This window comes from Triplophysa dalaica, chromosome 18 (assembly GCF_015846415.1).
Source record: "Triplophysa dalaica isolate WHDGS20190420 chromosome 18, ASM1584641v1, whole genome shotgun sequence".
NCBI lineage: Eukaryota > Metazoa > Chordata > Actinopteri > Cypriniformes > Nemacheilidae > Triplophysa > Triplophysa dalaica.
Genome location: NC_079559.1, coordinates 15920400 through 15947323, shown reverse-complemented (window position 1 = coordinate 15947323; position 26924 = coordinate 15920400). Strand labels below are relative to the sequence as shown.

General features: G+C 37.0%; 3 protein-coding genes across 5 annotated transcripts; 1 reads left to right on the top strand and 2 right to left on the bottom strand.

Annotated features, from left to right (window-relative positions):
- Positions 1–987: 987 nt before the first annotated feature.
- Positions 988–11724, bottom strand: LOC130439782 (eukaryotic translation initiation factor 2 subunit 2-like). The gene is made up of 9 exons (XM_056772323.1): positions 11579–11724; positions 11081–11258; positions 10878–10978; positions 10619–10751; positions 10376–10470; positions 10110–10258; positions 9908–9964; positions 9719–9804; positions 988–2336 (listed from the first exon to the last, which is right to left on the bottom strand). The coding sequence occupies exons 1-9, from the start codon at positions 11591–11593 to the stop codon at positions 2161–2163; spliced, it is 990 nt and encodes a 329-aa protein (XP_056628301.1). The 5' UTR covers positions 11594–11724; the 3' UTR covers positions 988–2160.
- A 652-nt stretch (positions 11725–12376) lies between these two features.
- On the bottom strand, positions 12377–15746 carry chmp4bb (charged multivesicular body protein 4Bb). The gene is made up of 5 exons (XM_056772324.1): positions 15416–15746; positions 14284–14461; positions 14076–14190; positions 13790–13916; positions 12377–13136 (listed from the first exon to the last, which is right to left on the bottom strand). Exons 1-5 carry the CDS (start codon positions 15597–15599, stop codon positions 13072–13074), a joined length of 669 nt encoding a protein of 222 aa, XP_056628302.1. The 5' UTR covers positions 15600–15746; the 3' UTR covers positions 12377–13071.
- An 872-nt stretch (positions 15747–16618) lies between these two features.
- pabpc1l (poly(A) binding protein, cytoplasmic 1-like) lies at positions 16619–25433 on the top strand. 3 transcript variants are annotated; one of them, XM_056772321.1, is made up of 16 exons: positions 16619–16830; positions 17692–17898; positions 18164–18357; positions 18492–18607; positions 19080–19219; positions 19307–19401; positions 19480–19617; positions 19705–19800; positions 19878–20147; positions 20225–20306; positions 20766–20885; positions 21029–21165; positions 24433–24535; positions 24636–24766; positions 24869–24949; positions 25072–25433. In XM_056772321.1, the coding sequence occupies exons 2-15, from the start codon at positions 17706–17708 to the stop codon at positions 24929–24931; spliced, it is 1878 nt and encodes a 625-aa protein (XP_056628299.1). In that variant the 5' UTR covers positions 16619–16830; positions 17692–17705; the 3' UTR covers positions 24932–24949; positions 25072–25433. The 3 variants fall into 3 exon arrangements, with proteins under 3 accessions (XP_056628299.1, XP_056628298.1, XP_056628300.1); XM_056772320.1 differs by lacking the exon at positions 16619–16830 and adding an exon at positions 16867–17101; XM_056772322.1 differs by lacking the exon at positions 16619–16830 and adding an exon at positions 17113–17510.
- The last annotated feature ends 1491 nt before the right edge of the window (positions 25434–26924 follow it).

Sequence of the window (26924 nt, the reverse complement as noted above, 5' to 3'; positions counted from 1 at the left end):
AGAGAAGAACTGACTCTCACGGACTCAACCATCTGGCCTTTCCCAAGGTTTTTTTTCTCCACTCTTATACACATATGCATCTTTGATGGAGTTTTGGTTCCTTGCCACCGTTGTCACTTATTGGGAGTTGCTTACTCACTGGGAGACTGCTGATTTTGTTTAATCCATACATATAAATTACTTGACTTCAACAACATACATGCAAGTTACCATACTTTACCAAATATATTATTTCTGCACGTTTTGGTATTGTTGCAAACTGTTATTTCATATTGTAATTTTAGGTTTTCAGTCCTGATTAAAATACTTAAAGTAATAATATACCTACATTAAATACTTAAATTAAATTATTGACAGTTTCTTAAAATCATAGAATTTATTTCAGTTAAATTTATCAGTGTACATTGCTTAGAAAAAAAAAATTACAATAAAACCATGTATCTTAATACCATATACTCATTTAATTTCCCCCCTTGTATTTTCATTATTAAGTTTTTAATATGATGTCTGTATGTAAAGCTGCTTTGCAACAAGGAAAATTGTGAAAAGCACTATATCAATAAATAAAATATTTTGCAGGTAAACATGGACTTGAATTCTTAGCTCATTGGTTAAGGGCCAATTTTTTACTCATTTAAAAGTATTTGTATAATATTTATGTATAGATATTTGGCTCCATCCATGCTCTTGGAGAGCTGTCCTGCATTGACTTCAGCTCCTAAAACAATCCTGAATCCCTTGAAAAGATGGTTCAGGTGTGTTTGATTGGGTCGGAACTGAAATCTTCTGGACGTTAGCTCTTCGGAGGTTGAATATGCAACATTGTGGTCATGTGAGACATTTAATTCCTTTGTATGTCCCACATATAACAGAATGACAATAAAACTGAGCTGACTTGAAAGTATACACAAGTTTGCTTTTCATACTTTAAGATATAAAGGTGGCCTCAAACATCATATTATTCTATCCTGAATCAAACACTTCCACTGAAATAATACACTTTTATTTATTGTGATTAAATTTGAAATAGGTTTCACAAATATTAAGTATCTGATGATAAGGCATTATATTTAATTATATGACTAAATACACCCAACCTTGAAAAAAATTGCACAATAATGCACAAAGGTATCTCAGCTTTATAAGTGTTACCAAAGGGGCTCACTTACAAATATTGATGCATAGTGTTTGACATTCGAATACTGATATAACTGTACTTTTTCTAAACAAACTTGGCTATAGAAATATGCAAGTGTATATGAAAATGTTTGGTGAAAGATGCAAACAAACTTACACTTAATTAGCCTGATATTCTGAATATTGCCATGCATTGATTGACATACTCACAAAGTCACAAAAGATTTAAAGAAAACAGCGAAACAAAAAATAAAGGAAAAAAATCACGAAGAATTTTCCTTATTATTTTAATTTGAAAAATCTTTCAAATGTCAACCAAAAGCCATTACTTCTACTTGAATCTAGGAACTGTAAAACATGCCCGGACCAATCAATGTTAAAGTAAGAAAACAATACAATTTGTTGTTTTCTGTTTAACTAAATAAAAACTCTTATTTTCTAGTGCTCAGAGGAGACTCACACTTGTGTTGAACTCTCAAAACAAGACCAAATCAAAATCTCTGAACATTCTCCTTGTGCATAAATGCACCAGTTAAAATTTTGAGTTTTTCAGATTCACTCTTTCTTTGATAAAAGACAAGTCATATATAACAAGCTTACTTTCCAAAGGAACAAAGGAGAATATGTAAATCTTCACATCTTGAAAGATCTGTACTATTTCCATCCAATAATATCCTTGCATATTTCTCTGAAATATAAATACTCTGCGAGTGTAAATTAACTTAACCTCCTTTAGTGTTCATATGCTGAATGCAGAAAAAAAACTATGCATAATATGTCTAGAGGTGAGACGATAAACAGAAGAGGCAAAGCAAAGACAGCCTGTTTACTACAGCCCTCTAGATTCACACTCGATTATATTCATAGAAATTACATCCAAAACTTTAAAACAGTTTATTCCAGAGATCCACACACTGGATCAAATCACCCACGTCAGAGGGCAGAAGCAGGGAGGGATTGAGCCTTGTCAGCCAGAGAGGCAGTGCATCAGTGTGGGGAAGAGACCAGAACATGATCATTGTATTAGTTGGCTTTGGCTCGAAGCTGAGCTCTTTTTCCAGTGACGGCCTGGAAACCGGTCTTGATGCTAGCTACAGAGCAACGAGAGTGACAGGTTTCACACTGCAGGAAGTAGAGACGCGTGTCCTTCTGAAGAATTGTATCTGGTGAGCGGCAAGTATGACATGTCACATATTCCTCTGTGAAAACAAAACATTGTTAAGAACAGCAGCATGGTAGCATTCCACCGCAAAGATAACTAAACTAAACCTTTGTTCTTAAACCAAATAAAACAATTTAGCCAAACAAAGACTAAGAAGATATGGAATTTATCCAGTGCTATATGAGGACCAGTACTGACTGACAGGCGCAATTTACGCAAAGGCTTGCCTAGGCTGCATCCTAGGGACCCCACCTGTTTAGGGGCCTCTGATTGGCCAGATTTCTTTATTTATTTTAAATCTACTTCGGTGCGAACTGAAGGTTTGTCTGTCAGTAAAGATAAACAGAGACATTTTTAAGGTACTTTAATGTCTAGCGTATAATTACACTCCCTTCCATTGAGGACATCCAAAAGAAACGCTGTCTGCGTAGAGCTCGCAGCATTATCAAGGACTCCTCTCACCCCGCTCATAGACTGTTTACTCTCCTGCCTTCCGGTAGGCGCTTCAGGTGTCTCCGGACAAGAACCAGCAGACTAGGAAACAGCTTTTTTCCCAGAACTGTTTCACTATTGAACTCTGCTCCCCACTGATTCCACTACCCCTCATAACTTTAACTGTAATGCTGCTATTACATTGTTTACAGTGCACTACAGGGCTGCCATGCATGACTGAACGGTACACACTTTACAGTGTACATTTTACAGTGTGTACAGAGCAGATAACATGAAGTACTGTGTAACACATCTCAATAAAATGGAATGAAGGAGGCGGGAACCGGAAGACATTTTAAACATTTAATAAATTAATATAACAGCCGGCGGCCCCTCACGGACGACCGCCGGCGAACAAAACATAATATAAATACAAATACAAACATAACACAAGTTCAGGCCCGGTCCTCTCTCTTCGACGGTCCGGTCGCTCGTTCCTTTTATATGCTCCCATCTCCTACGTGATTCGAGGCCGGTGTGCGCACAGCTGGCGCTAATTCACAATTACTCACCGGACTCGAACCACGGTCTCGCCCCGCCTACTCTACTACATACTGACTTCAAGTTATCTGCTCTACCGGACAGTTTACACACACATAGCATCATTTGCACTCTATACTGCTCACTTGCAAACCAGGAATATTACACTGAATGCTCATTTGCACTAATGGACTACTCTCATAACTGCATAACCTCATCTACTGCACTGTAACTTTCATAACTGCACCAACTTCTCTACTGTAGTGTAACTCATCTATTGCATTACTGCATCTATTGCATAACTAACTGCATCTACTCATCTATTGCACTATAACTTCAATAACTGCATTAACTCATCTACTGCACTGTAACCTTAATAACCGCATTAACGCATCTACTGCACTGTAACATCAATAACTGCACTAACTCATCTACTGCACTGTAACCTTAATAACCGCATTAACGCATCTACTGCACTGTAACTTCATTAACTGCATTAACGCATCTACTGCACTGTAACTTCAATAACTGCACTAACTCATCTACTGCACTGTAACTGTATAACTGCATCTACTCATGTATTGCACTATAACTTGAATAACCGCATCAACTCATCTACTGCACTGTAACATCAATAACTGCACTAACTCATCTACTGCACTGTAACCTTAATAACCGCATTAACGCATCTACTGCACTGTAACTTCATAAACTGCATTAACGCATCTACTGCACTGTAACTTCAATAACTGCACTAACTCATCTACTGCACTGTAACTGTATAACTGCATCTACTCATGTATTGCACTATAACTTCAATAACCGCATCAACTCATCTACTGCACTGTAACTTTAATAGCTAATGTCTGTAACTTATGCACACTCAAGTCACTTGCACTATTGTATAGTCTATATTGTTATCTGTTCATAACCACCTGTACATTAATGTTCACAGTATATAGCCTTCTGTTTATATTGTTCATAGTACATACCGACTGTCATATTTTCATAGTACATGCCCATTGTATAGTATTTTCCTAATATTGTATTCTGTATTTATTCACACTCAAATTTCAAAAGTAAATCAAATAAATATAGCGAAAAACTTTAAGGCGGACGTCCGTTTTTAATGTAAGTGCAAATAAATGAATTTCTTGAGAACAAATGATGTTTTATCAACGCTCATGTATAGGTTGTTGTAAATACGTCACAGGTCAAAGAGCATACGGGTCACATGAACATAAAACATGGTGGACACAGTATGTCCTACTCCCACTCATACTACAGTTGTGTTCAAAATTATTCAACCCCCACTGAAATTGATTGTTTTGGTCGGTTTGACATTGATTATGATCATTCAGTCATCCTGCTTACAATTAAATCAAAGAGGCACGTGTAGGTCAGACAAATATAACATAACATTTATAATGAAATAACCACAAATGTCTTTTCTGAGCTCACATCATTATCAGTTTTATTCAACCCCCAAGTGACATTCAATCTTAGTACTTAGTACAACATCCTTTTACAGTTATAACAGCTTTTGAACGTGAAGCATAGCTTGACACAAGTGTCTTGCAGCGATCTACGGGTATCTTCGCCCATTCGTCATGGGCAAAAGCCTCCAGTTCAGTCACATTCTTAGGCTTCCGCACTGCAACTGCTTTCTTTAAGTCCCACCAGAGGTTCTCAATTGGATTTAAGTCTGGTGACTGCGATGGCCACTTGGACAACTCCAAACTTGAACACAAATGTTCCAGCCTTTAATCTGCGATCATGCTCTAGTGGACTTGGAGGTATGCTTGGGATCATTGTCCTGTTGAAAGGTCCAACGTCTTCCAAGCCTCAGGTTTGTGACGGACTGCATCACATTGTCATCCAATATCTCCTGGTACTGAAGAGAATTCATGGTACCTTGCGCACGCTGAAGCTTCCCAGTACCTGCAGAAGCAAAACAGCCCCAAAGCATGATTGACCCCCCGCCATGCTTCACAGTAGGCAAGGTCTTATCTTCTTCATAGGCCTTGTTCTTCCTCCTCCAAACATAGCGTTGATCCATGGGCCCAAACAGTTCTAATTTTGTTTCATCAGTCCACAGAACACTTTCCCAAAAATTCTGTGGTTTGTCCACATGACTTTTGGCATACTGCAGTCGACTCTTCTTATTCTTTGGGGACAGCAAGGGGGTGCGCCTGGGAGTTCTGGCATGGAGGCCTTCATTACGCAGGGTGCGCCGTATTGTCTGAGCAGAAACTTCAGTACACACATCTGACAAATCTTTTCTCAGTTCCTCAGCAGTCACACGGGGACTTTTCTCCACTCTACGCTTCAGGTAGCGCACAGCAGTCGAAGTCAGCATCTTCTTTCTGCCAAGACCAGGTAGCGTTTCAACAGTGCCCTTTGCCTTGAATTTGCAAATGATGCTTCCTATGGTGTCTCTGGGTATGTTTAACATCTTTGCAATCTTCTTATAGCCATTGCCCTTCCTGTGAAGAGTAATCACCTGTTCTCTTGTCTTCCTGGACCATTCTCTTGACCTCACCATGTTTGTAACCACACCAGTAAATGTCTAGAAGGAGCTGAGTATCACAGTCATTTTAAAGCTGCCTAATTGGTGCTTATTAAGCTTTATTGCTGCTCCCTGATATCCACAGCATTGAACCTCTGTTCTTCAGAGTGGTAGTCTTTAAGGGGTTGAATAATTATGTCAATGAAGAATTCACAAAAGAAACATTTACTACTGTATTACAAAACTAATTGATGTCATTTTAGTTGCATATGGTTCTTTAAGAAGTACTTGTAGGATTTCATTCTGAATACAATTACAAATGTACAATAAATTCCCTAAAACCATTTACAGCATTGGGGGTTGAATTAATTTGATTGGGGTTAATTTGAACACAATTGTATATTGAACGTACTGTTATAATGGCCTATAGGTAGGTACTTATTCAAATTCAGAACATACTGTCACAGCATGCGATTTCGGATGCACCACATGTGTATCCGAATGTTATTGTTCCTGACGCTCCTCGCACCATTCGTTTGGTGTCTCAGCTTGATTCTATCGAACCCTGGTGCATTTTCATTCATCTTATATCATCACAAAAATGCATGACACATGATAGTAAACAGAACACAGGTCAATATAGTGTTTTTTATTCACTTGATGCTATTATGCAGAGGTGGGGGACTCGAGTCACATGACTTGACTCGGGTCTGACTCGAGTCACAATTTTCAGGACTTGCGACTTGCTTGATTGAACTAAGGAAATTACTTAACTTGACTTGAGAGCAAGTGACTTGAAACTTGACTTTTAGTGGAATACTCGATAATGACCTGAACTTTTAATACAGTAAAATAAAGTAATAAAATTTGTTTTAAAAATAATTATTGTGACTCGGCAGGACTTTGATCAGCGCCTGTGCCTTTAACGCTGCACACTTCAAACCGCACCAAACATGGCAGACAACAGTCGAGCTCCACAAATAGTCACATTTGGAATTAAGGACTTTGAACTGGACCTTGCCAATAAAAAAAGATTTGCCAGATGCAGAGTATGCAACGTAAGTCTATCTGACACGACAACCACAATGTCAAATTTCATCCAACATTTCAAGAACCACAAGGAGGGGTAAGAAAGTAATGTCTTTATATCCTTACAACGATTGCTAATGTAATTAATTAATCGTTTCTGTCTGTCATAATTTGGCCTTGGTTTTTTCTTTATTATAAGAAATGTGATCATCGATCATCACTGATAGGCCTAACCTTACGTCTCATCTCATAAGAAGATATATAGGGGAATTTGGCTATAACAGTGGTGTAGCCCGAATTTTAATGTTGGGGGTCATCTTAAAATAAAGGGCCTCTCTATTACATGTAGGCTAATGTCTATATTAAATGTGCGCATTTTCAAGTGTTAGTGGACTGCGTGTGCGGGTCCACCGCAGAGATGACGATTAAGTATCATAATTCATAAGTGGGCTATATTAACATACATTTTATTTATATTCTGCCAAAATGAAAAAGATCTGTTCATTTTGATTAACAATATTCAAGATCAAAGTCAATAAAATGATATGAGATTCCCATAACTGATGTAAATTCCATATAGGCCTAACTTTACTGTGCCCTATAATGGACAGCACAAGTATTACAACATCATATTTATAAAACATATAATAGGCAGATTTTCAGTCACAATTCTTAGTTTATAAGGTTCATCATAGCCTCTATAAATGCTTAAGTTTTACATTCTATCAGATACAAGTATTTCCATTTCTGTGTCTATGTAAACATATGAAAATGTGTGTCTGCTGGAACCAAACTTTGAGCACATACATAGGCAAGTGATCATCACTTAAAATGAATTTATATTTACAATTGATTTTCCTCAATATATGTACAGTATATAAGCTCATCTTTTCTGTGCAAAAATAAAAATGAACCCCTTTTTATCTTAGTACTGTGACTTGACTTGAAACTTATCAGGACTCAACTTGACCTGCTTAGGGTGAACCCTTGACTTGACTTGCTTGATTTGTCTAAACTGTGAATCGAGACTTGATGGTTAAGATTTGAGACTTGCTTGGACTTGACCATATGTGACTTAGCCCCACCTCTGCTATTATGCACAGAGCAGAGTATACAACACTTGGTCTCACTGTGTGTTTGCTTACAGAGCTTTCTGCTGCTTGCAAACAGACTATTTATCAGGAGTATTTTTAAATCTGGAAATATCGGAAATAAAGGCTGACTGATATTATAAGATTTTTTTTCCATAATCACAGGTTTGAAGCAATTGGGGGAAATCACGGAAAACCGTTAACCCCGGGTTATTCTTTGCCCCAGTTAAACAGAATCCTGGGTTATCTGTTTCCATTTCACACTGCTTATAATTTAACAGGGGTTAAGAGATAACCCTGGGTATTCATAACCTGATGTTTCACACTGTACATCACTAAACACTTGGTTAACATTCTTATTTGCAGTGTCAACAGTCATGATTGGATAAATACTGCAGCATCAAACTGATTGAATAAAAATAGTGCATGGTCAATAACTGAAAACCTTGTTGTTCCGCATCCGGGGAAGAATGACGCCCTTGTAAATCCTTTTTGTCTGTTTTAAGACTCCTAAGACGTTACTTACTCAAATAAATAAAAACTCAAAGGAATGTTTCACAGTGCACAGAGTTTCTGTGACTGTACACAGCTTGTGAAAAAAGGTAAGCACTGTTCAGTTTTTGATTGGGTTGCCAAGCATCTGGTAGTATCATTCTACCCCAGCTTCGTTTCATACTGCACACGTTGGCATCACAATGCGGGTTTCATCCGGGTAAAATGCGGGGATAACCTCGCTTCAAAATTTCAAGTGTCAAAATTAGTTTTCCTGGGTTAAGAATGAAGATAACCCGGGGTTAAGTGCAGTGTGAAAAGCCCTATATTGTACTATTGGTTAGGGATGAGCGAGTAAAGAATTATCTGTATCTGTATCTGTATCTGTTAACCATATGAATTATCTGTATCCGTATCTGTACTCGGACTGGGCGGGGCCTAACCAGGAAGTGGGCGGGATTTAACCCGGAAATTGGGTCGGGTTGTCTTGAGATGGGCGGGGCTTTAACCGGTATGTTATTTTAAGCATGCAATTGATATGGGTTGATCAGAAATTGTTATATTTAATGCTAATTAGAAAAATATTTACATGACAGCATCAGCATTGAGCTTCAGATCAATGGTTTTGATCACGATGACAAACGAACTATATACAGAATAAGTTTTGCAACAATGAATACAACACATGCGGTTGCAATTATGAAGTAAAATGTAATGAACAAGAGTTTTCATCTCAACATAACTTTATTTTTTTAACTTTTAATTAAAAACTGGTTAGAGCCAGCTAACGGTTTAAAAAAGACAGGCAGAGACGCAACGCGAGTCGCATTCTACCAAGCACCACGTCTGAACAAACCCCACGTTTACCAAACTCTACTGGTTAATAAGTAAGTACTACAAACCGAAATAAAAACAAACCTGAAGCTGAAGAGACCTAAATGTTAATGGAAAAGATCCGCGAACCTGAGTGACTGAGGGAGAGACAGAGAGAGAGAGAGCTGCGAACACAGTCAGCAACACAATACATCTGTATGTGTGTAGGGGAGGGGCGCTGTGACTATCACAGAACGCAGACACAGTCAGCTACCCAATGAGGATTTTTAATCAATCCGAGCACAGATATTGACTCGTATTACTCGTATAGTACTCGTACTCGGCAAAAGTGCTTTATCCGTACCGGATTCTCGTTTCAGCCGAGTATCCGGCTCAACTCTACTATTGGTGATGTAATTGTATTTACATAGACTATAGAATTAATGTTTTATCTACAAGTCAACCTTTTACTTTGTGCTTGTATTCACAAAATTTTATATCTCCTTGACTTACTTATATATCTTCTCAAAACATTCTCTATTTGTTTCTGTTGAAAACGTCCTTTGATCACAAGCTGGTTATTTCCATCTATCGACCCACTAAAAAGAGAAAACAAACCATTTACAAAATCACTTAATCACATAATCACTTTCCACCTTTACAAATCCAAACAATTGAAAACAACAGAATTTAAAGGTTTACCTCGTTCCTAACTCGGCTAACAGGAATGCCAAAAGATGCTTGGGCTGTCGATGCAACCTGCAGATACACAAACAAAAACTTATTTAATAGCAAAAAGGCCAATATTATTGAGACGTTAGGCCTGTTAGTTAAGTTGTACATATACAGCCGTGGAAGTCCATTTCAAAGTTATTTTCAGTTTTTCTCAGAATTTTGGACTCACAGTTTGCAGATGTCAGTAAAGTTGACGAAGGATGTTTTCTTGCTCCCAACTCGGACCACCTGAGGAGGCTTCATCACAAACTTTCTCTTCTCACCTGCCACCATATCAGGATTCTTCTCCCTCATGATGTTAAACACTCGGCTTAACAACTGTTAAAGGACACAGAAGGCTGAAGCAAACTTACATCTAGATGCCTTGAGCAGAGCAGAAGATAGGTGAGAAAGACATTTCTGTCTTGGGTATTCTGCCTCGTATTATTATCATACCTCATCATATGTGTAGTCTCTCTCTGAATCTGCCCATGCTGGACCCGACAGTGAGCTGAATGTGATGCCATCAGAGTTTTTATCATCTTCAGTGACTTTAAATAATAAATATTTAAGTTATGTGGAGTTCCGATAACATCCATACATGTATCAAAGCACTACTGACCATCATAGTGTGACAAACTACTACTATTTATTTTTACTGACATTGATCAAATGATCAAATTGTGTCTATCTTCATACCATCATCTTTTTCAACAGTGTCACTTTCTTCAACAAATTCCACTTTTTTAGCTTTCTTTTTCTTAGCTGGTAGCATCAGGTCCAAATCCTCTTCCTCCATTAACTCCTGTTGTTCTCCTTCGATTTTCAGCTCCTGGTCACCATACAAACAAAATTAGGGGTCAATAGAATAGAAAATCAGTCTAATATTTTTGAGAAAATGAGATTATGAACACCAAATGCAGATAGCTGTTGACAGCTGTATTGGTTAATAACTAACCGTTATGCCTTCTTCTATGTCATTATCAAACACTTTCTTTGGTTTCTTTTTCTTTTTCTTCTGATTAAAGAAATTTAGATCGTCCAAATCATCCGAAGGCTCTATGGAGACAAACTGTGATGTAAACTGTCATGATTAAATCTTGATTCTTATTTAAATGCATTTAAAACACTGCATGATAACACTAGCATCAATCCTCTCACCCCTTTTCTTAAACTCATCTTCATCTAGCTCCATTTCTCGTTCCTCTCCTGCTTCAGGCTCAACCTCACGCTGTTCAGCCTGCTGAACCTCCTCACCAAGTCCATCACCATCCTCATCCAGCATGAAGGGCTTCTTCTTCTTCTTCTTTTTCTTGGATGAAGTAGGGTCGAATAAGATCTGAAGACACATAATAAAGCACCATGCTTGTTTTCAATTAGACCTCAACGTACTGAAGGAAGGAAATGCTTAAAATACATTGCTTAACTGTTTTTTAAGCAAAGGATAACCTTACTCTTAATGATATGTTTCCCTTTATACTATATTCAATAAATAACGCAATAATTATCATGTAACATATTTATTATAAATTAAAAACACGTAGTTTTATATGAAACATACTGCACGTCAAAGTCAGCAGCATTGCAACTGGCAAGCTTTCTCACAATCTACAGACGAGTGAGAATAATGACAAATACAGGAATAAAATGGCACAATACCTCGTCTTCTGACATGATGGCTTAATCAAAAAGCTATTCTCGTGTAATTCAATTTCAATCACTCGGTTAACCAGACATCCAGCATTCACTCTTGCATCAGCGCAAGGAAGCTTAGAGGGCAATGCGCATGCGTGCTTCAGGCGACGGGTCATTGCGTCACGAACACGACAGACGACAACAATGCGACTGTCCTAGGGTCAGCAAAGAGACTTGATAAGTCAGGGACTATTTAAACTGTGTCTAACAAATAAACACGTAAACGGTTTATTTGTGACTTGTAAAAATAATAGTTCCTGAGCTCGCAGCTCATTGTTGTGGGTTCGATCCCAGGGATCACACACTCTGAATTAAAAGTGTATGAAATGAAAAGTCACTTTTTATATGAGGTCTGGCCGTATCTCTAAATGTGTAATGCTTTTTGAATAAAAACAGGAAAACAAATGATTTTCTTTGCAGAAGACAGCAGCGATACACTTTATTAAAAAGTAAACTCATCCGACACTTGGGATAGGGGAATACACAACAGGGGGCTTTTAAAGGCAGGACAGACAAAAGAAAATGTTTAAGTGTATTACACTGTCTAGCTGCAATACGTGTATCATGCCGAACTTATCCAATAGATCTATTATATACAGACACTCAGGCACATAGCAATAAGGCACATAGCACAGCAGACACATCCGTACTCAATTTTCTTTCGGGGGGGGGGGCTGGGGGGGGTGGCGGGTGGGAGAGGAGGGGCTGTAAGAGTGGACGATATAAATTTTCTAAATACCACATAAAAGACTGACAACAACAGAAGGAATCCAAAAGTTTAATGATCTCTCAAGTAAAAGCCATCTGAAAATGTCAAACACACAAATGTGCACATTCGCAACTTATGTCTCAACCTAAACAGAACAGATACAGCATTTTTCAAAATAAGTATGCTCTCAAAAGAAAAATGTAATATATATATATTTATTTTTTAACAAGTACAACCAACTACTGCCAACTGATGATTAAAATGCTCAGCACATCAATGAAGGCAAGAAAAAGCATAACAGGAGAGACCTAGGTAATTTTCTTAAACAATTTGGACTTCGCACCAAACTATACACAATGGGGTGTCGATGGGGAGGTACTAATTAAGATTGTGATCAAAGACTGAAATAAACAAGTAACAAATCCATTTTGTCAGATGATTTATGTCAACTTTGTATTTCCAAAGTAACACATTAAATAAATTCTATGAGACGAGTAATGGTTATAAACCACAATGCATTGTTTAAATAAGCTTTACCAAATATTTTAGGGTAACCTCACATCTTATGTTATCAGATTGCATTGTCCGTTTAACTTTAAAACCTTTCATATCCATTTGAGTTTGAAACTCTTGACTTCTTTTAGCCACACTGGTAATTGTTTTGTAGTGTTGACCCTCTGAAGGTGCTCAGGTTTGTGTATAGACCCTAACCACGACAAGCAAGAGAGTCTGTCAGTCTGGAGTGAGTTCACATTGCCCATGCTTTTAGTTCTTCCATGTCATCCTCATCCTCCTCTTCTCTCTTTTTTTGAGCTGGATAGACACAAAGACAGAAGCTTATAAAGATTTAGTTTAAGACAAGTGGTATCGTATATGCAACTATTTTAATGTATTTTTAAGTGTGTGAGTTTAATATAGCATGACTTCCCCTCCTGATTTAATTAATATGCATTCAACAGTCGATAATCAGCAGTCGATGATCCAGTATTCAGTACCATTGTGTTTAGAGATACAGAAATTTACAGAGTTTACATAGGGTATTATGAAATGCATTTTATCATAATGTAAAAATTGCCTGTCTAACAATTATAGTCAGCAATATGGAATAATTTTACATAGGCTCTGTGCTGAAATTAGTGTTAGACGATCTGGATCTTTCACCAAGAGAAAAAAAAACAATATTTTTTTTAAAAGCAATGATGACAAAACAGCGTTCTTATTTGATAAGCTAACAACTGCTTATAAAACTGAACCGTCTTCTGACTGTCTAAACAAAGAATCTGTAGACTGTGGTCACATGTCGTTTACATAGGGCTGTCAGGTGACATCAGGTTTCATAACACCTAATTCCCTTATACGAAGTAAGTATTCTGTGCCATTTCATACAATAAAATTAATAACTAAAAGCAATTTCAAATATATTGAAATGTATGTTCAGTGTATATATGTACTAAACAGCACAACACCTGTTTTTTTGGGTAATGGGTTTGAAGGCACATTGGGCAGAGGTACATCCTCCGTGCCACCAATTTCCAGCAGGTTCTTGTCTAGCTCCTCTTGTTCCAACTCCTCCAGTTCAGCCAAGAGCTCATCCTAGAAAAAATATATATATTGTTCAGTCAAAATACAGCAAAGCGGTCTCTGTGCAAACTGTATGCCATGTTGCTGTTTATGGCGCCGTTTAGGAGGTTGGTACAGACCAGAACACCTCGTTAACCTCATTTGGTGAAGCGTATGGACATCTTGACATACCTCATCAAAATCTTCTCCAAAGCCGACAGGCCTTGAAATAGCATCCGAAATTTCCTGTGCTAATTCCTGCTGCTCTGTGATATCTTGCATAAGGTCATCTACTTTGTCTATATCCCTGAAAAATATATAGCAAGTCCAAATTACTAAAAATAACTGTTCTGTTCCAGTCAAACTTCATGAGATTTGAGGTGAAATTTCAATATCTTACATATTTTCATGGGCAGTCTTCATGGCCTTGGCGGCAAAGCCCATGTTCTTAAGCACTTCTGTATTTGTATTAGCATTCTCTAATGCTTCTCGCTGGAACTCAATGGTGGAAAGAGTGCCATCAATCTGAGCAAGCTGCTTTTCATATCGCTTCTTTCTTTTCAGAGCCTGTAAAGCAGCTTTAAAAAGGCAGCAAATTCAATATGGATACTTTCACAGCAACATATTTTTATGTCCGTAACAAAAAATCGTAGGTGTTTAATATGGATAAAACCATACTTAAATACTTTGATACCGTTACTGATAACATCTAAAAGCAACCATGAACAATTATGTTTTTGTAAAAATCCTTAGTAGTTACTGCACTTCTGTAGGAAAACAAATAATTTCCTTAATGACTTTTATTAGACCTGCCCTATCTTTCTGTATTGTGGCCTTGTTCAGACATCTAACCATTTGGCAGGATAAAACTTGATGAACTGGTTACAATAGCCAGGAAGGTCACTGGTGTGAGTCAAGCACAAAAATCTGTTGTTCTGAATGATTTTGAATGATTCAGAATGATTTCTGAAGTGTGGATGAATTCTTCATGGGTTGCCCTCGCCACTTCATAAAATGAACTGATACTGAGTATCATTTAAGATCTAGTATTTATTTTGAGTTTGTCATTTTTATATTTAATTTAATGTAATGATGTTAAGAAATGTTCTGATTCTCTTTTAAACACCGTCTGTAGATAGAACATCAATTCGACTCATGTGTGTTAGGATGTTTCCTGTTTAAATGACAGGTATTTCACAATCACAACACACCACGTGACACTAATGATAAAACTGTGATATGAGTAATGACATTTGAGCAGTAGCAGGCCAAAACTTCTGAATACAACTTCTTAACAACAGGGTAGATTGTTGAATCGTCTCTACTCGTAGTCTTTTAGCAGATCTACGTCTTACATTTAAAAATTAACTTTGTAAATTCGATTAGCACTCAAGTCACGCAAGGGTGTAGCCATCACATCACTGAAATCAGTGACAGGTAGAAGGAGAGGGCTTTTAAAAGTGAAAATTATAGAATTTATAAAAAGTTATAAATACACCATTTAATGGGAAGGTTTGTCGTTAAATACATACCTCGTTTGTTTTTCGTGCCGTTTTTCTTTGCTGTTACTAGTTCGGCTCCAATCTTTTGTTCTAAGTATTCTTGTTTCTTCGTTAACATCGCTTCTGTCTCGCGGAGTTTCTGGATTGCTTCTTGTGGGCTGGGGGCTTTTCCGCCTTTCCCCCCACCGCCAAACAATTTGCCAAATACAGACATATTTTTTAATATTACACGAAGCTAAAACAATCCCTCTGATACTGCTTGTTTTTAGACACTTATAATATCGCCAACCGCTGTTCCGTGTTCAATTGTTGATTGTCTTACTTCCGCCTTCAGGCCCACTGACGTCATTTATCGCGTCACTCTCAGGATACCTATCATCGGGCCAGGAGCCGAAAAGAGCAAACACATGTTGTCAAGCTCCACTAGGGTTCCCTAGAGAAACTTTACATCTCATGTTTTTACCATCACACGTTTTCTTTTTCTCATTTAGTTGAAAGGAACACAAAAATATTCACCAACAACAATCATTACTTACAACAGACCTGACGTACGATAACGATTACTTAAAGTCCCAAGGAAATTAAAAATGACAATGCTCAAAATGGTCTTTTTTTTAATGCTCAAATATCTTATTTTTTCATGAAATATTGCATCGTTTACAGTGATAAATAGCTTTCAATGTGTCTAATTTTCTTTTTAAAACTCGGGAAACCCTCAGAATCTTGATCTGAAATGCACTTCCGCCGTGAAATTACTATCCATCTCAAATGACGTAAATAAGATAGCTTGGGTGGGGCATGAGTTAACTCCCTCCCCTTCAACTGTCAGTCAACAATGATAACATTAGTGGGCGTGGCTTCCGTTTTTTCACTGCGAATTGATTGGTCGTGTAAAAACAAAATCAAAGATGTTGCTTTGACTTTGAAATGAAGCGGAGGAGTTAACGGATGCCCCACCCAAGCCGTCTAATTTACGTAATTTGAGATGTAATTTCAGGGCGAAAGTGCATTTTCTAGAGTCTTTTCTAAATAAATATTTTTCTAAAGTCCAGTGGAGTTTAATAGCTCAGAAACAAACCAAATAAGAAACTCGTCAACAGCTGTCACAAAACATAAAATCTGACATGAACTGTTCAGTTGCCTTCAAACAGTAGTAAGAATCACGTGTGTATGTAAACTTTTGAACTGTCTTATTTTTTGTACAATTATTTACTATTTTTTGATGTTGACTAATATCATCTGTTATCTAAAATAATTTGTTCAAGGCAGTACCTAATTGAAAACAAACCATTATTTTAAAAATGCCTCTTACTTTTCTTAAATTCGCAACATTTTACACATTCTGCAAGGTGTAGGCCTATGTAAACTTTTGACCTCAACTATATGCCTTTTGTCACCTATCCTAACACGATCCTGTCGGGAATTTGCCTGTTCTTATACTTCAGGTAGGTAATGACCGTGCTACATCAAATTAACAGCCGTCAATCTTTAGATTTTTAAACAATTTGCGGCACTAGTTGTACGAGGCAACCCTGAACGGAACTATTTTCTCGCGCGGATGACGGATGAAAATTTAATTGGTGCGCACTAGAGCGCGTTACAAATTTCAGGTGTTTCTCGAGCAATAATTAAATGGACGCAAAATTTGCGGGGTGGAGACCTCTTACATCTGCACTGAAAGATATGCTCATATGCTCCAAATAACACCAGGTTACTGTACGTAACGTTATTAGGCAGAGTTTTCTTACATCCGTTGTAGGGCTTAAATCACAATTTAAAGAACATCAGCAAGGAGTAACATATCCTCATCGTGCTTATTTGTTTTTGAACGAAAGACGCATGCTAGGATTTGAAGTGATCTTTCCGGTTTTGTTTCTTATTTTTGTGGCAATTGTTGTGATGAACGCTTTCGAGTTAATTGGTCATGTCGCATGGCTCATGAGTTGTTATCTTTAACTGCGTAGAGAAGGCTATCTAAGTGAAATGGATCTTCGAATTATTGTTTGATCGCAAAATGTGATGCATTAAAACGTGTTTATGTATACAGGACGTGACTACATCAGTTATTAATGGCTTTGCAATGTGATCACAACAACTGTGCATGATGTGTTCTATGCCAGTTTTGGTATGCAAAACTCCGTTCTATATGAGATGGAACGCAGGGTGTAAAAAAATCTTTTTTTGGTCAGATTTGTCTTTAGTGGCCTACTGGCTTCAAAATGTCCTCCCTAATTGGTTTAAATTGGGTATAGTGGTTAAATGTCATGTTTTAAGATTATAATGTCTTTTCATGGTCCTGTTTGCAGAGTGATTCTGAAGGATGAACAGCAGTGGTCCAGCATACCCTTTGGCCTCTCTGTATGTAGGTGATCTTCATCCAGATGTCACTGAGGCCATGCTCTACCAGAAGTTTTCACCAGCTGGACAGATCATGTCCATTCGTGTTTGCCGTGATGTTATTACACGCAGGTCCCTTGGATATGCTTATATCAACTTCCAGCAGCCGGCAGATGGTGAGAAAAGAAGCCTGGTTGTTCTGATGCCTTTGGATAAAACTGTATAAAAACAAACGGCTGTTTTAATAATTCTTCAAGTGATGTTTACAATTTAATGTATGCAGAGATATCAAGAATATAGAAAGAGATGCTGTTGACTTCCTTTCATGTTGTCCCAATAGTCATTGAATTAGTTTAATATTTCAACAGGAAGATTTCCATCTCTCCTGTTGACAATAATGTTTCAGTGCTCACTAATTACAGTATTTTAATTATTTTTTAGCGGAATGTGCCCTTGACACAATGAACTATGAAGTCATCAAGGGTCGTCCAATAAGGATCATGTGGTCGCAGCGAGATCCAGGCCTGAGAAAATCTGGGGTGGGAAATATCTTTATCAAGAACATGGATGAGTCTATTGATAACAAGGCTCTCTATGACACTTTTTCTGCTTTTGGTAACATCTTGTCATGTAAGGTATGTCCCATTTTCGTCAACATTTGTGATCTTGACAAATATTTGAATAAAAAAAAAACTTTATTGTATAGGCTATTTTTTTGGAATATATCTATTATGTTTAATGGTGAAGTTGTGTTTTTTTTTCATTCTAGGTTGTTTGTGATGAAAATGGCTCAAAAGGTTATGGGTTTGTGCACTTTGAGACTCAGGAAGCAGCCAACAGAGCTATTGGGACTATGAACGGCATGCTTCTGAATGATCGTAAAGTGTAAATATCATAGTCTATCAATGGAATACCACCTCTTTATTTTTCTTTCACATTTGGCTTTTTTAAAAAGGGATTGTGCATCCAAATATTTAAAAAATCTTTTATTTCCTCATGCTCATGTTATTCCAAAACGGAATGATTTTCTTCTGAAGAACACAAAAGATTTTGTTGGATCCTGAGAGCCAAATAGCATTGGCGGCTTTTGACTTCAATTGTATGGACACAAAACCACTTTGACATTTCTCTAAATATATTATTTTGTGTTTTAAAGAAGAAATAACATGAGGGTAAATAAACAATATTTTTTGTTCTGCTTTCATGCAACACCTTGCTTATGCTCCGTTGTCTGGATTTGTTGTTAAAGGGCGTTATTATTTTCCTATTATATGATTGCATTACTCTCAACCTAATAAGTGTTTAAAACTTTACATTGGTTACTGTGTCTGTTTGTCTTACAAATCTTCATGTGCAGTTTTGTAGGGCATTTTAAGTCTCGTAAGGAGCGTGAGGCAGAGATGGGGGCTAAAGCCATGGAGTTCACCAACGTCTACATTAAGAACTTTGGTGAAGATGTTGACACCGTGAAGTTGAAGAGCATCTTTAGCGAATTTGGTAGATGATCATATAACCACTTACTTCACATCTCACCTTGATTAGATTTATTACAGGATATTGATTTACTCGCCCTTTGATTGACAGGTAAGACTCTCAGCGTTTGTGTGATGACTGATGAAAGGGGACGCTCTCGTGGCTTTGGTTTCGTCAACTTCGAAAACCATGAAGATGCCAGAAGGGTATGATAATATAACATTATGCTTGTATGTGTGAGAATAACCTGGTGCTGTTGAATATGAAGTATTTTGCTCTGTTAGGCAGTAGCTGAAATGAATGGCAAGGACTTGAATGGCAGGGTGCTGTATGTGGGTAGAGCTCAGAAGAGACTGGAGAGACAGGGAGAACTCAAACGCAAATTTGAGCAAATAAAGCAGGAGCGCATACAACGGTACCAGGTAAACACTATTGCCTTTTCCCCATATTCTTGACATACTCGTACAGAATAAACAATAGTTATGTATGCATTGTTTCTTTCATTGTAGGGGGTGAATCTTTATGTAAAGAATCTAGATGACAGCATTGATGATGAGAAGTTGAGGAAAGAGTTTGCGCCTTATGGAACAATTACTAGTGCAAAGGTACTGTAAAGTGGACTATAATACACAAGCATAATCAACAGAAGATAAATGTTAAGACTAATATGAATATGTCCTAGGTGATGACCGATGGGGGGCACAGCAGGGGCTTTGGCTTTGTGTGTTTTTCTTCTCCTGAAGAGGCCACGAAGGCAGTCACTGAAATGAATGGTCGGATCGTTAGCACCAAACCGCTATATGTGGCACTCGCCCAAAGAAAAGAAGAGCGAAAGGCCATCCTTACCAATCAGTACATGCAGAGGTTAGCCAGCATTCGAGCCATTCCCGGCCCTGCCATACCCAACACTTACCAGCAGAGCTCTGGTTACTACATGACCTCTGTACCACAGGTTAGGTTAATGCGAGTGTGTTTATTGCAGTGTTTGTTTAATCACTCTTGTGTTAATGTAAAACTTTGCGTTTATAGCATCAGGTTCGCTCTTATTACAATACTGTGCCAAACCTGCGGCCCGCACCACGCTGGCCAGCACAAGCTCCAAGAACACAAGGTAAAAGTCACATCACATGAAACCTAAAATCACAAATTGAAGTGAGTGTCTTAAAGGGACAGTTCACCCAAAAAATATAAAAATTATGTTGTTTACTCAGCCTCGTGTTGTTCTAAATATGTATAAATGTATACGTTTCTTTGTTCTGATGTACACCGAGAAAGATATTTGGAAGAATGCTTGTAATTAAACAGTTCTTGGACACCATAGTTGCTTTATGAATTTCTTTGTTCTGTTGAACTCAAAAGAACATAACTTGAAGAATGTAGGGAAGCAAACATTTCTGGGGAATGTTTTTAAGTGTTACGATGCCATTGCTTAATATTGTTTTTAACCTTATTTCAACAGACCATGTTTATGATGTTTGTTTATTCTTTAGACCCTCAGTAATGTTATTTTTATTCAGTGTCCATTTAAAATATAACTAGATGTTTTCATTTCTGTTATTGTCCACACCAGCTCCATTCCCTGCTGAGTTTGTGAGACAAGCAATGCCACGCAGACCCTCAACCACCATAAGCACGGTCCGCCAGGCCTCCACTCAGGTCCCTCAAATTGTTAACAACAACCAACGAATGGGTAAGGATCTGTATATTTACATATTCTTTGTAAGGTCTTCATATTATTGAGCACCAACGCGTGTTGTTATTTTGTCTCATTTTAATTATATTGTCTTTGGATTAACTGTGCGTTGTCTTTTTAATGTCTCTTTGTTTGGACAGCTAACATTGGGACACAGACAGCTGGTGGGAGAACTGCAGGAGGAGCTGCAGTCAGAGGAGTCAGTCAGTATAAATATTCCGCCGGAGTCCGTAATGTGCACCAGGTCATCCATGCACCAGCTCCTGTCGTTCATCAGGTAAAATTAACATGCATGTCACCACTGATGCAGTTTGCATCATATTAAAGCAGTGCAGTGTTTATTACAAGTCCTAAGCTTTGATTGCTAATGTAAAGCTCTGACTGATCGCTTAAAGCATACATTTTAAGAAGGTTATTTTTTGGGATACTACCAGTGTTTGTATAAAGTACCTAAAAGCAATACCTGAGTAAAAGTACAAATATCCTGCCAGAAAATTACTTTGAAGGAAGTAAATTATTTGGGCGGAAGTAAATTATTTGGGCAGAAGTAAAAGTAACCTTTTAGAATATGGCTTGGCGTCAATATGATCCCGATCAAGTTGTCCTTAGTTCAGAAAGGTTTCCTTCATCTCGGTGGAATAAGATTTTTTATGACTTTCTGCAATTCCTATCTTTATTCACATGAAAAAAACTGGCCTTGATTCAGTTGTTCTGAAGGTATGTAAAATAGTTTTTATTAATCTGGTATTTGAGGTCAATATAAATGAAAGCCTGGTACTAGAGCACATATGCAATGTAGAAAAGAAATGTTAAACATATGTAAACATGTGTACTGTACAAACTGCTTATTCTATTCCCTGACCCTATCCATCACAGAAAACTATGGCATTTTTTCCTTTTTTTTTTTTTAAATATCATTATTTAGTATGTTTTTCTTTGTCCATTTAGAATACGAGGACACAGGAAATGTGTTTACGTTGTTATACACATGTCAACACACATTTGTGTCCTCGTTAACCATGTATTAAAGCACACGCACACACACCTCCCCAGGGGCCAGGGAGATTACAAACTGATTTCGAAATGCATCAAAAAGGAAAAAAAATTGACTAGGAAAGAATATTTATTTGAATCTCTTTTCTAACGTTTATATATACATAAATCTGCAAAATTTATCACAAAAGTTGTGATGCATGCATCTGGCAACATCCAGTAAAATTAACTTTTTAGGTTTATCTCTACTCAGCAGATGGCAGAATTCTACGCCTTAGACCTAGATCAATGTCCAGAAAAAAACTTAAATTGAATTTGGATAACCATTTGTGACCCTGGATCACAAAAGCAGTCTTAAGTAGCACTGGAACATTTTTAGTAATAGACAAAAATACATTGTTAGGGTCAAAATTATAGATTTTTGTTTTATGCCAAAAATCATTCGGATATTAAGTAATATTTTTTAAATTTACTACCTTACATATATAAAAACTTTATTTTTGTGAGTGGATGGCCTGCTACGGTGGGCCTGATAGACAACTTCAGAGGCGATTTTCTCAATATTTAGATTTTTTGCACTCTCAGATTCCTGATTTTTAAGCGGTTGTATCTCAGCCAGATATTATCCTATACTAACAACTCATACATCAATAGAAATCTTATTTATTTAGCTTTCTGATTATGTTAACATCTCAATTTCGCAAAATTGACACACAAGACTGGTTTTGTTGTCCAGGGTCACATTTAAGGATTTTTTCATAAAAAGTGTAATATTTCACATTCAAGCTAATGATATAGTTGAGAAAAGTTGTGTTAAATAGTTTCCGAAGTACTTAATATCTCCCAAAACACAGAATTAATGTATAGATGAGAAGTAAATTATTAAAAATGTTTATATTTTTTACAATTACTTCATCAATTGTTGGGTCATACGGTGAAACGAGGACCATATGAGGGTTAAGTATCGTTTTTATATTAAATATACTTAAGTATTTAAAGTAAAGTTGAAGCAAATGTTGTTAATAAAAATAAATAAATAAAAAATTTAGCGTAAAGATTGAAAAAAAATACATTTACATCTATTCATTTGGCATACGCTTAAGCAAGAAAAGCAAAAAAATGGTGCTTACATAGAAGTTGACAACTTTGAAAAAGCTTTATCTCAAGCTCAGTACTTTCTTCTGGGACATGATGTTGCCAAATTGCTAAACTATCAAAACACAAGTTCAGAAACCACATCTTTACTTTATAATTTAAAACCTTATAAAAGTATAGTTCCGTCCCACCCCCAATATTATTCCTCTAAAAGAACAACTTGGATTAAAAAGAATCTGCATAAATATAAAGACTCCAGTATGTTTTGGGAGTGTTTGTACTTTATTTCATTACAACACTAGATACCAGTCAAATTGCAGTAAGTAATAATGTACATCAAAACTGTCTTTTTACCATCCGAGGCCATAAAGTTACTGTTTGAGAGACCCTAGTGGTAGACGGAGGCATTCTAGCTAAAACACATTTAAGGACAAATTATGGCCATAATAAAACTACGAATTAGATTTGCACCTATTCTTTGAATTTCTTACCAATTTGTTAAAATAATAAAATAACATTAAAATCTATTTTTTTTAAATGGCTTATGTTATGTAAATGTAACAAAACAAATCTTTTTTTTCTAAACTTAATTTTTAAAGTTAATTTCCGACTATGCAGTGAGTTGTCATGAAACATTAGATGATGAACACTTGCTTTTGTTTATTTGATGAAAGAGGTTAATCGGGCAAGCTATGCTTTCATCTGTGGCTGCTAAGCTTCCTTTTCTCGGCACTCATGTTTCAGATATTTTGAATGCTTTGGCATCTTAAGTAATAGTCTCTCACGAGTGAAATCCAAAATGATTACTTTTTGAAATAATCTTTGTCTTTGTTCTGTTTTTGAAGTAATTTGTGTCCCGATTTGTGTCTGTAAACATTGATTTTGTTTTTTTATGAGCTACTGGACGGAGACACAGAAAAGCATAGACTGCTTTCTTTTCAACACCCCCACTGTTTCAGATTTTAAAACACCGTGTCTACACCGGACGTGACGCAACAAGACAACCTGCTTGTCTCAATGGGTTTGTCACATTGCGCCGCATCCAGTGTGGACAAAATTTGAAATTATAACGGGTTCAAGTGGGTTTCTAATGTCTTTTGTTTAGCAGCAATTTGAATTTGTTTTTGTAATAATTGACTTAATACCAGAAAAGCTGACTTGTTTGGAACCCAGAATATTTCTTAGAAGAATTAAACAATTTAAACAAAGTTTCCAGAGGTTTTTCAAACCTTAAAAAATACATTTATGTATGTGCGAAATACACTTGGCCAGTAAACTTGTCTTTTATCTTTTTTTTAAGGAGCTTGGCATGTTACAATAGTTCCATTACACTATTAAATTGGTTCAAGATCATATCTGACATTATAGCGCCCCCTGATGGCTAAACTGAAAGCTTAACTTTAAGTTCCTATATGCTCTCGGCATTTGTTTCAGCATACCTCATTGTTTCATTTAGGTGGCACATAATACAGAACCTGCGGTTCATGTGAGGGGTCAGGAGCCTCTTACAGCCTCAATGCTGGCAGCTGCACCCTTAAAAGAACAGAAGCAACTACTGGGTATTACACACATGCACATTTGAGGGAAAGGAAATGATTAACAGCAAAAAACAACTTTGTCATGTTCTTTATATGCCGGACATCTTTGCATCCTATACAGGTGAACGGTTGTACCCCCTGATACAGGCTATGCATCCCAGCCTTGCGGGGAAGATCACAGGTATGCTGTTGGAGATTGACAACTCTGAGTTACTGCACATGCTTGAGTCTCCAGAGTCTCTGCACTCTAAGGTTTGCACACTTAAATGAATAACCATCAGTGTCCATAATATGATTAATAGTGAGCAAAGATCTAAAGTTATATTATGCCGGTGTGTTAATTTGAACTTTTAGGTTGAAGAGGCAGTAGCGGTTCTTCAGGCTCATCAGGACAAGGAGATAACAACGAAGAAGTGAAGAAGCTCCCTGAGGCAGGCCAGTTATATCCCACAAACATGCACAACTAGTCTTCTGGATAAGAATTAGGTTATATTCAAGCAAAATAACAAATTTTAGCATATTGCGAGTTCACATGTCAATCGTTTTGTTTTTTGTAGGCATGCACGCTGGAGTTCCATGGAGGTTTTTTCAAAAACGGGGATGAAGGAAAAGAGTTGAAAATAGCACTTCAGAGTCATGTTATTCAATGTGTAATTTTGACAAAGCAAATGCCATTTTGCTCCCCAAAATGTTAAGTTTATTCTGATTTTGTTTATAAAAATGAAAAATGGAAAAAAATGGAAAAAAGATGAAAAAGCAAAAAGATTAGTTGAAATTTCTCTCCAATAAATATTATTCTGGCTTGGTGTACATGCAAATGTGGTTTCAGACTCTTATTTTTGATCAATTTTATCTTTGTGACATACACCTCAAGAACACATTGCACTTCTACCATGTTTAATATTGTTTTTACCCAATAAATGGATGAAAAGGGTGTTTGTGAGTGTTGTTTTATCTTACTCATCATTTGTACTTGGTAAGTACAGAATCTCAAATACTATGTGAGTTGTTGATCCCTTTTTTTTTTTTTTTTTAATGTTTATTTTTCTCTGTTCGCACAGCTAATATTGGGCTGACAGGAGAACAGCAGGAGTCTGTAATGTGTAGCAGGGTCTCAATTCACAAGCTCCTGTTTTTCATCAGGTAAAGTGAACACGCGTCACCCCTAATGTCATTTGAATCCTGTAAAAGAAGTGTTAGATTTATTAAATTGGGGATAATAAAATTTTCTGGTTGAGCCTTATTCCGTTTTATGCTTTTTAGCTGCCAGTCTGAATAAGAAAATGTTATTGGGATGCCAGTTAACTTGCAGAAAGTATAATGCACTTAAAAACTGCCTCTTTATAGCCTTTGGTCCGGGGACAGCATTACTTGTGTTCGAGAGCCTCTAGTGGTAGCCAGAGGCATTACAGGTTTACAGACATTTTGGGTTGGTTTCCCGGACCGTGATTATTTTAAACCAGGACTAGGCCTTAGTTTAATCAGAAAATGTAAGTACTTTTAACTTACATGCCCTATAAAAAACATTACTTGTGTGCTTTTTGAGATGGCACAAAGGCACTGATGTATTTTGAGATATGTCAGCAGTTTTCAGTTTGGACAGCTCTTACACTTATTTTAGTCTAGGAAAGTTCTAATCCCTGTCCGGGAAACCACCCGTTTATCAATTTTATTACGTGAACATAAAATAACCATGTTAAAAATAGCCTGATAAAAATGTTATTAGGTTTTGCACCGCTTCATTAAATCTTTAACACGTTAATCCAATGTTAATCTTTTTTTTTGTGCGAATCTAAATCTCACTATCAGCCATGAAAATAAAAAAATGAATAATAGCTGAATAAATACTTCAATAAAGATTATCTCCAAATGTATATAGAAACTGTGATAGGGCAAAGTCTCATCACTTTATCACATTATATATTAGTCTTGGATCTGGTTATGAAGTAAATTCTGTACTAAAATATGACTGTCAACATATTTGTTTTTTTAAGAAGCGGGTGGACGGAGACAAAGAGGAAGCATAGATCGCTTTCTTTTCAACAACCCCCAAGCCACCCCCTCCCGACTCAGACATTGAGCGCCTGGCCTTGTGGAATGTTCTCGTACTAGTGACGAAACCAGTTTGGGTGTGGGGAGGTTGACGAACGTCTGTTCCGGGGGGAGGGGGCGAATCACAAAGCTTCGGGACGTCACCACTGTGAGCCAATCCTGTTTGTTTTTTGGGCCCTCAGATTTGCATGTTTGTCTGTTCTTGGGTAGATAGATGTAGTTTACACGAAATATGTTGTTTTTATTGGTTTAATCATTTATGTGATGCTTGAATTTGTAATGTTATAGCAAATGTACCGGTTTGTATCAGGGATGTGCCAGCCAAAGACCAGTACATATGGTTTGTCCACATACCATC